The sequence below is a fragment of the Phycodurus eques genome, chromosome 2, assembly GCF_024500275.1.
Source record: "Phycodurus eques isolate BA_2022a chromosome 2, UOR_Pequ_1.1, whole genome shotgun sequence".
Taxonomy (NCBI): Eukaryota; Metazoa; Chordata; class Actinopteri; order Syngnathiformes; family Syngnathidae; genus Phycodurus; species Phycodurus eques.
The window spans coordinates 10,706,950-10,718,450 of NC_084526.1; the positions used below are offsets into that span (position 1 = coordinate 10,706,950).

Consider the following 11,501-nt stretch of genomic DNA (forward strand, 5'->3'; position numbering starts at 1 on the left):
CAAGTGCATGATCATCAGTCAGTAATGTAGGGTAAGGACTGACTCACTGAAGAACGTACAATACTTAGCTTAAATAATATTTACAATGAAAAGTGAGAAATCTCAACTTCGTCTGTGAGCTGGTTGAACGCGATGCACGGCTGACGTCACGTAGTAAGGAAAAAAAGTGTTCTCGCTCTTCGCATCAAATTTACTGTGGTGGGAGCAATCGTGTGTGTGTGTGTGCGTGTAAATGTGTAACTCACTTTCATGTTTACGTACACGTACGCACAAAGGCGCACGCACTCACACACACACACACACACAGTTGCTTTCATGGACCACAATCGGCAGTGTACTGAGAATAGTGCGCTTGTTTACGTTTAGGAACTTACTGTCGGTTGAACTAATGCTTTTTTTGTAGTGTGGATAAGTGACATTCCTGCCACTTGGCAGCTGCCAAAAGTAACTAAAAAGTTAACTTAGTGACTTTTGAAATCAAGCACAGTAACTATTGTTACTTTTAAGATCAAGTAATCAATAAAGTAATTTTTTTCAAAGGTAACTGTAGCTCCACTGCAGTAGTTACTGTAACTCATCTTTGATAAAAGTGTTCCAAAATTACCTGCCAGATGCACTCCATTTAACTGTTTGTTCATTCTACTCTGTAATGATGCACAACATACAAAAACCGCAAATACAGTACAGCAGTTTTCAAAAGAGTCATAGATACGGCATATCTTACAGTTTGGCATTGGGGTGAGGGGCAGTGTGAAACAGACCGGTTGATTCATCTGTGTGAGTCATCAGCTGACAAACAGCTGATTTAAAATTTAAAATGAGCAGACCTAAAGAGTTGGACCATCAGGGAACATTTGGGCTCGTTGTAAATACAATATCTGCAAATTCACTGAAACACTGACCTGAGCCGTCGGGGATGGAGCGGACAAATGTCGGCAGCATCTTTAGAGATGACGTGCTGCAGGTGTCGCGGCGCAATCCTTTGACCAGCTCCCTGCGGAAGCGCTGCGTGATGTCCAGTAGCGTCTCATCGGAGAAGCGCATGGAGTACAAGTACTTGTCGATCTGACGAGACATACAAAAGCAAACGTTCCTATCATAACAATACAGTAAAATATAAAACAGGTGATTCTAAAGTCAGATTTTTTTTTTTTATTTTTTTTTTTTAAACAAAAAAAAATCAAAAATAAAAAAAATCCCCCCAAAACATTTGTTGCATCACATCCATCCATTTTCTGAGCTGCTTCTCCTCACTAGGGTCGCGGGCGTGCTGGAGCCTATCCCAGCTGCCATCGGGCAGGAGGCGGGGTACACCCTGAACTGGTTGCCAGCCAATCGCAGGGCACATACAAACAAACAACCATTCACACTCACAGTCATACCTACGGGCAATTTAGAGTCTCCAATTAATGCATGTTTTTGGGATGTGGGAGGAAACTGGAGTGCCCGGAAAAAACCCACGCGGCTGGGCCGGGGATTGAACCCGGGTCCTCCGAACTGTGAGGCTGACGCTCTAACCAGTCGGCCACCGTGCCGCCTATTGCACCACATTGCTTCATAAATATGGCTATTGGCGTTATGGGCCAGTTCACCGTCAATGAACAAGTACACTATCATAAAAGTTAAAACAATAGTGGTTATTTATACAGTGTTCCCTCGCCACTTTGCGCTTCATGTTTTGCGGCTTCAGTACTTTGCGGGTTTTTCCAAAATATTCATTAAAAATAAATAAATCGATACATTTTATCAATATGGCGGAAAGACGCGATGTTTCATGTTGATGCACGCGAGAGGTTTCCTTGCATACCAAACAAAGAGATGCGTTGCCTCAGAGGCTTTGTACATGCCTGTACTGTACGGCCACCCATACAAGGCACGTGATTGGTTCCCGGCGCGACTTCAACCAATGAGAGAACGAGTGGATTTATCCCTTGAGCTGATTGGCTTCGCATCGTCGCAGCCTCACCCAGCATCTTCCCTTGTTCTGTCTCGCCAGTCTCATCCACGCTGTTGCGTTTGTAATAACTTTTTTTTGTTTAAGCGATACATTTTTTGATTAGTTAAGCAAACCCTTACAATGCCGCCGAAGCACTGTGCCCCTGCGAAAGCTTCCTCTCGGGTGCCCAAGAGGAAGAAGATGATGACCATCAGTGAAAAAGTGAAACTTTTAGATTTGATGAAAGAGGGCAGAAGTTATGCATATGTGGCACGCCATTATGGCGTGTATGAATCTACAGTGCAGTACATAAAGAAAGACGAAGCAAACATCCGCAAAACGGCTTCAATAAGGAAGCGAAACGTGTGGTAACTCCGCGTAATAAGAGACGGTCTTATGTCCTTGTACAGGGGAATTTTGAAGCAAAAGAAAAAACAAAGACAACAACTACCCATCACCATGTTTTTCTCCAAGGTAAAACCCTAGCTACACCATCAGCGCTTCCAGCAGAAGAGTCTCCAAGTGAACCTAAAGCCTCTACGAGTCAAGTGAGAGCCTCTCCTCCGCCACCAACGCAAGCCTCTACGCCTCTCTCAGAAGGCAATGTTGATGAATGTTAATTACTGTACAAGATTTTATAATACGTGTATTTACTTAACCCCCCCGCCCTGCATATGTGCGGTTCGGCATTCGCCGATTCACCTATTAGCAGAATTGGAACCTGAACCTCTTCTCTGTTATTTGCGGAAACCCCCGCTAATTTGCGGTACATTTTTCCCGATCCCGTGCATAGTCTTTTTTTTTTTTTCAGGAAAAGAAAAAAACAAAAAAACATTTGCATGCATTTATAATGAGCGTCAATTATTTGAGGATTTTCCCTATTCACAGTCGGCATAACCTCTCACCAATCTCAGTCACTGACAATGTTCCTTGGCAAAAGAGGGACCATTAGGGGATCTGCTCATGACTTTACAATTCCACACCCACATTCTGAATCAATCTAAGGTCTGAAATGAATCATACTGTTCAATCATTACCATCCTGTCCCCTTACAAAAAGGAAGTGAATGACATCAAACCAGTCCTGTGACGACATGCGTCATTGCCACAATTTATAGACTAGGTCAAAGTTGCTACACACTGTAAGTGTACTTGCTGTAACGTCTCTCTATTTGTTGAAAACTTCCCATAGTGTTGACACACTCACGCAACCTGTGTCCCATTGTGTGGTGTTGAACAGGATGTTCAACAAACTAGTGTTGCATCATGTCAGAGAATGAACAAGCGTACGTCTAATTCTCACTTGATTTAAGACTCTTCTTTTTTGCAGAAGATGTGGTAGAAGTGCTCTAACAATGTTCAATCCATAATATATTCAAAACATACATTTTAAGTAAGATCATACAAGTGTTATTCTTTATTTCATTACCCCTTACAGACATCACATTTCCTGGAAGCCGCTTGTCTTTGTGTTACAGGGTTATTGTGCCTGTGTGAAACTTTACAGGAAGAAATTTTGACTATTCAGTAGAAATTGACTGGATCCAGTATGTAGACAAACAGATGACCATTTTGAGACATTTACAGTATTCATTCTCTTTTAAATAAGTACTTTATCAATGGTTAAGTCAAACAGGAACTCATTTGTTTAAAAGGTGCTAAGGTTTCCTCATGACCCATGATTACAGCTTCAAAGGAATATAGGTACGAGATAAGAGGCCAAATCAAATTATAACCAGATGCGATGAGATTTCAGATACAAGTCTTTCCATAATCTGGATCACATATATGACTTGGCATTACCATGTTTGACCTGGAATATTTTATTCAAAATGAGCTATGGCTAATTGTGGCTATAGTAAAATATAAACATTTGTATGTGGTCAGGAATTCTGAGACGCATCAAAATTCAACACGAACATTCTTTGAAATAAACGCAACACAATTAAAATAAATAAATAAATCCAAGCTAACCTTTTGGATGGGAATAATAAAAAAAATAATAATAGAGAGTTAGTAAATCTGTCCATTATGTGGAAATGAACCTTGCAGACCTCTGCAATGCCTCAGCTTTTCCGGGCAGTATTAATCTGCTTAATACAGACTTGGAAGCAGGAGTTCAGAACACATTCTCCCAGTCCATTAAAAATATCTAGAAAGAAAATACATATGATATAGTTACTGTAAACAACGCAAACAAGCCGTAAGCAACCTGATGGGCACTGTTTACAAGTGTTTACAATAGTGTGCAGGTGTTACATTCCCTATAACATTCCCACATGTGGAGTCTGGCATAGAAACTCATTACCTCATGCTCTTAATTGTCACTTGTGAACCCTCACGCCAGTCACTTACTACTTATTCAAAAATCACACCACAATAAATAAGACAAGCCAAAGTGGTCCACTTTGTGTTTTGCAATGTGTGAACATCCTTAATTTGACATTTTAAGTCGAGTTGCATGTTGGGTCTTGACAAAGCTGATGTTGCAGCACGACACTGCACATTACACCTTCTGCCCGTGACAACATCACAGCACAAATGCAATGTCCTCGGCATGTTGACGTCCATCTAAACAAAGCTACGGCTAATTGAAGCACTGTACAGACTAAAATACTCCTGGAACATTCCACCGAATCAGTGCCATTTGTGTCCCTAGGAAATTAAATGCATGATAACATTAACTGTAAAGCACATTTTTTCAATTAAGCAAAGTGTCCTGCACAATGAGTTGATTGAATATAATTTAAAAGATCAATATGAACTACATTGAACACTGGAAACATAGCATTCGTTGCCTCTCCATTCTTCCTAAAAGTCAATTTTACTATGAAATATAATAATTTAAATCCTGTAGATGTTTTTTTTTTTTTTAACTTATTTGTGTTACTTTTTAACCCACCTATCTATAGCTTAAGTTTATCTTAAAAAAAAAAAAGTACAAATGTACACTTTAGTCATTTCTCTGGGTTTTCACTCAGTCTTCTTACCCTAACGCAATACCATTTCAGAAAAATTTTGAATATTCCACAAGTCGCATGGTGGTTCCATCATTCAGAAACTCTGCAGGCCATGGGAAGGCCAAACTTCACTCATTTATTTTTCTGTATGTTTGATGATATTAGAACTGTGACTGAGTGGTTGTATTCTCGGCTCAGCCCTGTTACCTAATTTTGCTGTTTATTTTTTAAAATAACATATTTTGTTGAACTGCTGTAATGTGCTTATTGTCAACAGGATCCTCAGTGCCTTGCCATGTCTCTATATTATTAGTCCATAGCGCTGTGTTTGTGAGTACGTGCAGGTGTGTGCAGGTGTGTGTGTGTGTGTTCGTATGAGTGCGTTTGCATTCATATGTGGGGATGGGAGGGGTGGGTTTTTGTATATTTCCTGATTTTTGTCTCTTTTTATCTCTGTGAAGCATTTTGGGTTGCATTTTTATGTACGAAAAGTGCTATATAAACACAATTTGATTGATGATTGAGTTGAACATGCCAATTGAATGCAAAAAAAACCCTGACTCCTGTTACTTCCAGCCCTGTTACTCAAATGCTTTCAGTACAATAAAACAATGACGTCAAAAAATTAATCATTACACATTTTATGTACTGTAGTGGCCGACTGGTTAGCACATCCGCCTCACAGTTCTGAGGAGCCTGGTTCAAATACGGCCTCGCCTGTGTGTAGTTTGCATGTTCTGCAAATGCCTGCGTGGGTTTTCTCCGAGTACTCCGGTTTCCTCCCACATTCCAAAAACACTATCATCAGATTTAGAGTTGAAAAATAACCGAAATTTAAGTTTATTTTGAGTGCGTGGCAACAAGCAAATGGCCCCAATTTAGTGGAATGGTCCTAGTACACACAGACAAAATTACCTTCTGTTAAAAAAAGAAATGATTTTCACTGAAATAATGTGAAACTGACAAAAACAATAAATAAAAACGTATTTCAAGACACCCTGTGCCAGATACAGCAAGTTCATGTCTTGGACAGTGATCTCTGGTTCGTTCTATTTCTATTTGTATGTTGTTTTTTTTTAAATGGCAAACGTTTTAAAACCAAACATATCATTGGGCTTTCAGCATCACAGAACAGTGATCAACTTCAGAGGTTTCAGTGTGTTTTCACTCACCCTGCCTTTGGATTCTTATTCATGACCTTTTTACACTGATAGTGTGCTCCTATTTCTATTTAGAGAACATCTTCAGGCGACCGGCTTAGATGACAGTGTGTGTTTCAGTTGATCATGAGAGAAGGAAAAATTGGGCAGTTTACATTTTTCCCTTCCTCTGGTGGCATGACAGGTTTAGCTCCTGCAGCAAGATGAGAGATGATGTAGCAGTAACATCATACGACTGCCTCTGCAGCAGGAAACCATGACACAGCACTTTATCTGAGCTGTTAAAGGGAGCCGCTTCAAAAAGGAATTGAATCTTGATTCAAGCTAGAAAATTTTACATTAAAACACAATTAAAAAAAATAGGGGGCTGAAACGTATTACTAGTATTTCAATTAAGTTCACTGGGGACAATTGATTCGATAGACAAGTAAATTGCGTTACGAGCTTATGGAACGAATTGAACTCGTAAGTCAAGGTACCACTGTACAGTCTTTTCCCATTGAAATGAATGGAAATGCCATTAATCTGTTCCAGTCCTCCATAAACCCTCAAAAGATGTTTTTTTTCTTTATTTTTAAATAAGAAACATAGCACTCTATAGCATGATACTTTATAAAAATGTATAGCAATAATGTAATTAAATAGAATGTAGAGAATTAAACAATGTTTGCATCATAATTTCACGCATTCATTGTGCTGCTCCTTCTGGTCTGTGCCCCTTGGATACCAAATAAAGAAGATGGTCACAACTGCTCAGTAAGCTTGAGTAATATTAGTCATTTTTCCACAGAGGATAAAGAATATTACACCTGTAGTATTGTTATATTGTCTGTCTTTGTGTGTTTCTACACTGTTTGTGCTCAAATATGTGTTGCTTAGAGGGTTATAACACCGCAACATCAATGCTAGTTTCAGTTTTGTTAGCCTGTCTATGACGTTTTGCATCGTGTGTTAGCATTAAGCGAGTCGACTAACAGCAGAAACACTTATGTGGTGTTTGGTGGAATACACAATATGTAATTCTCTTTGTTTACATACACCCCAGCAGGAGGCACTGGCAAACAGCTTGAAGCAAGCACTTGGCCTCTTTTTTGAAGAATTGTTCACAAACTAGTTTCTAGTGTTCACAAGTCACATTTTTGCTCGCAACTCAAGACAAAGAAAAAAAAATCGTCAGAGCAACACTCATATCTTGGAAAACATAAGTCAGATCACTCGTAAGTCGCAGTACCACAGTATATACTTTTTGTGACTTTTTTTGGTTTGCTCGTGAGCTTTCTCTAATGTAAAATATGTGCACTGGCTCGTTGAAGGTTCGGAAACGCTGGTATACATATCACAATCACAGTTATACGCCAACATAGGTGTGACTGTCATAGTTGTTTTTTTTCTTCAGGTCTTTGATGTCTTGTCCACTGTAATCATTCATTTTTATATATTGTATATACACTACCAGTCAAAATGTTTGGCACATTTTCTAGTGTTTTTGAATGAGAAACTGTCCAATATCCATATTTTAAAAATATGTGATTATTATTTTATTTTTATTTTTTGGCCTAAGGGTTGGTTTTTACTCTCTGTGTAGCTCTCTTCCCCCTCACTGCCTCACCCTTCCTCACACACCCTCTACCTGCCAACAACGTCCTGCTCTCCTTGTCACAGGCTTGGGGGAGCTCTGAAACCTGACGCTGTGGTGTTTGTATATGTGTGAGCACACACACATACAATGTGGCAATATGGAAAACTACTGTCCTCTGGTCTGCCCTCTGCCATCTTGCCTTGATCACACTGAAGCACACATACAAAAATGCCAACAATGTACAGTCAAGGACACTGCAGTGGACAGAGGGGCGATACGGCAAACCCTAAAGGTCGAACGGAATCGGTTACGGGGTGTTGCTAAAACTCCAATTTCCCAATGGAAATATAGTGGTACTTGCCTTACGAGTTTAATTTGGTCCATGACCAAGCTTGGAATTGCAGCTTAGTGAATGCACTACACTGACCAACAACAACAAAATCTGCAATAAACTGAATCGGGAAAAGTGAACCACGAAATTACTGGATATTTGTTGAATTATGATGCTTAAGTCAAGGGCCATCATGTGCTCACTAAATGCTAACATTAGTTAAAAATCTCCACCTTTTCACCAAGCGTGCATATTTTGCTGTTTGCATGTTGTCTGCTGGCTGTTAGTAAGAACGACTTTGAAAGTGGGGAAGCACAGTACTTTTAGGGCACTTTTTCCCACTCCGAAACCAATCATTTAACATTTTCAGGGGCACTTTTTGCCGCTCTGTTTTTTTTGGGTTGGGGGGGACCGAGGACCCCCCTCTGCAGTTAATATATTTTTTAAAAAGTGTGGGAGTTTGACCAATATGCATTTCTTACAACATACCTTCTAACCGACAATGAATATGACTTTCAAAGGAAAATCGTAACTTTTTGGGGGTGAATGGTGACATTGGCTCATGACACTGTGACGAAGTGTGGATGCTCACAATGGATTAGCATTTTTTTTGCAGGGATATGTTTGGCATAAAGGTCAAAAAGACAATCCCTCACTGCAGAGGGGAGACACAACTTCCAACCTGGCTGGAGTCTTGCAGGAGTGTGTGCGTAAGCCTTCTGCGTGGCATTTACAGTCACATGGCTCAAAGCTGGCCTATTTCAGGGAGTCTGAGAGGACAGGAGAGAGACAGGGGAGGGAGGGAGATGCGCTGCATTGCATCAGACCGCCAGTGCTGTTAATGTTTTTATCACCGCAGAACGTTGTTCCATAGCGGCATAGACCCACACACACAGGGAGAGGGTGGTTAGAAGAAGGAAGCCTCCATTGCCTCCATTTATAAAGGAAGCCGTGACTAAAAGAGAATCTGACGACGTCATCAGTGAGCGACGTAAAAGGGGCCCCCTGCTTCATTTGGGAATCACGAAGCACATGTTGGTGGAAAATGTGAATACTGTACATTAATTCTGATCTGGGGAACAAAGATGACATGCCGTCTATTGTACCATGAGATAGGAAGTCGTGGCAGGGCGTTTCAAGATGGTACATTCCTTTAACGGTGCCCTAAGGCCCATGAAAATAACATCAGTCACGTTTTACCAGGAATCTGAATTAGGGCAGTGACTGGGTACTGAGGAAGTAGTGAAAGGTGAACATTCATGGTGTTCAACTCAACTTGTTTATTGCAGGGGTGGTCAAACGTTTGTGCTCAAGGTCCACATCGGATTTGTTTTTCAAATGCATCTATAGAATTGTTTATTTTACAAATATTTTATCATTTATAATGAACTGTAAGGTGGCTGTGCTAATCAGTCGGCCACTATTTAATGAGATAAATGAATAAAAATGATAAATGACAAATCTGGAGAAAATAAATTCATGTCACCTTTTAAAATCTACTTTGAGCTGTCCCTAAATTTTGGAAACTCTGGATTAGATAACACTGATAAAACTGAAAATATATATGATTAAATTTTCAGAGAAGAAATGTGCTGATGCTTACGGAAAGCCCTTTGAGTATTTATTCAATATCCTTGATCTCCATGTACTAGTATGCAAACATTTCAGCATTCAAGCAGAACCACTGAGCCTTACTAGTAATGTTTTTTTTCCACGACTAGTGTCACTTTTGGCCTACCAGTATGCAATTCAACCACACTAGTAAACTGCTGTGCTGCACTAGTAAACACGACTAGGCCCAATGGAAGGAAGTACGAGTTGTGGAAAGAACATCACTTGTAAAACACATTTCTATCTACGTATTATACTAATGTACTGAATTGTCTTACTAGTGAGGACAAATAGCGTACTAGTACATGGACATATGGCTGGTTGTCAAAGATATCGAATTGATAGTACACTCTTCACTAGTAGGATAAACTTAGAATAGTTGTTAGTAGGACAACTACATTATTCAAGTGAGGGGAAAATGTGTAGTCGTTCACAAATACCTGCCTGTAGTAGTACTTAAAGCAGTTTGAGAATGTATTCGATATCCTTGATAGCCAGCTTAAGGTCAATGGACTAGTACGCTCTTTTTCCTCACGAGCAGGACAATTCAGCACACTAGTACAATGACTTTATCTTACTAGGAACGTTTTTTCCCACTATTGCCTTCCAATGGGCCAATTGTTACAAGTGCGGCACAATAGTTGTCGAGTAAGGTTGAATTGTGTACTACTTGGCCAAATGTGGCACTAGTAGTGGGGAAAAAAAGCATTACAAGTCACAATTTTTCTACGAGTGTGCCGAATTGTCCTTCTCGTGTACAAAGAGCATACTAGTACATGGAACTTAAGCTGGATATTAAGGATCTGCTGGATCTTAAGGAACGCTCAAACGGCTCCATCCATGGATGCGCTTAACAACAACTTTTGCTCGGTGTGGTCATTTGTCCTTCCATGATCTTTCGTTTCCTCTTCAAACCAACAAGGAAGCACCAGTGCCAGACTCCTCCTGGGTCACGTCATTTACTACACACCTTACAAGACAGAAATAGCAGTGCAGTGCGTCTCATATACACGCTGCCAGGTAACAGGGTAACAGAAACAACAAGTGTAACTAACACTCACCAAAAAAATAAAATAATACATAAATAAACAAACAAACAAACTGCCGGAGTGAAAATGGAGCACTCACCTTTTTAACCTGGTCATCCTTGAGTTCAGTGAAGAAGTAGGCTAGTAGCTGGGCTGCAATCATCCTGCTCCTCTTCTTCCCACACACAAGAGATGGAATGGGGGGCGGGGTTGGGGGGGTTACCCTCCTGGGCGCCTACTTCATTCAACACTAAAAGCCTATTACTTAGAGCAAGAGACCAATAAATATCCACAATGGAGTCGAGGCAGGTATCAAAGTCGTCCGCCGGTTCATGTGTGACACTTCTTCTGCTCTCAGCATGTGGTTAAAGCCAGGAAGCAGTACTGAGGGGAGGGCGTAACAACTTTGAGGCAGCAAGCCACGCCCACCATCTGACATCCCATTGGATAGAAGTTGTGTGCGTCTGTGCGACGAAGCCCAAAATGGGAGAGTTGGCCTGCTGCTGGCATACGAGACCACGTTCGCCATATTGAATGTGTCAATGGGCTTCAGAAAGCGACACGCTACAAAATGGGCAAAATGAATGCCTCTCATTCACCCATTCGCGCGCGCACATACACTAATATAAATGGGAAACAGATACGCACCTTAAACAACGTATGCACCTTTTAATCTGATGATTGTCAATGTTTATTATTATTATTGTCGCACTTTTCTGGACACTCAGACAGTGTACAGTACATACTGTACAAAACAGAAACGCCAATATATCAATATTCATCGTCACAATAACAGTGAGTAGAAAAATACATAATTTTGTTGTTGCTTACATACTGATTGATACTGTAAATTTTAGAACATAAGGACCCTCAAAACAATCTATTCATCTAATGTTT

General features: G+C 40.3%; 1 protein-coding gene across 1 annotated transcript in view; it reads right to left on the minus strand.

Moving 5' to 3' along the window:
* Positions 1-10,993, minus strand: part of hk1 (hexokinase 1) — a 31,534-nt gene extending 20,541 nt beyond the window's left edge. Inside the window, exons 1-2 of the mRNA XM_061666714.1 lie at positions 10,705-10,993; positions 903-1,065 (exon numbers count right to left, since the gene is read on the minus strand). Of these exons, the coding sequence (XP_061522698.1) occupies positions 903-1,065; positions 10,705-10,767 (226 nt within the window). The 5' untranslated portion in view covers positions 10,768-10,993. The remainder of the gene's footprint in view (positions 1-902; positions 1,066-10,704) is intronic.
* Positions 10,994-11,501: the final 508 nt, after the last annotated feature.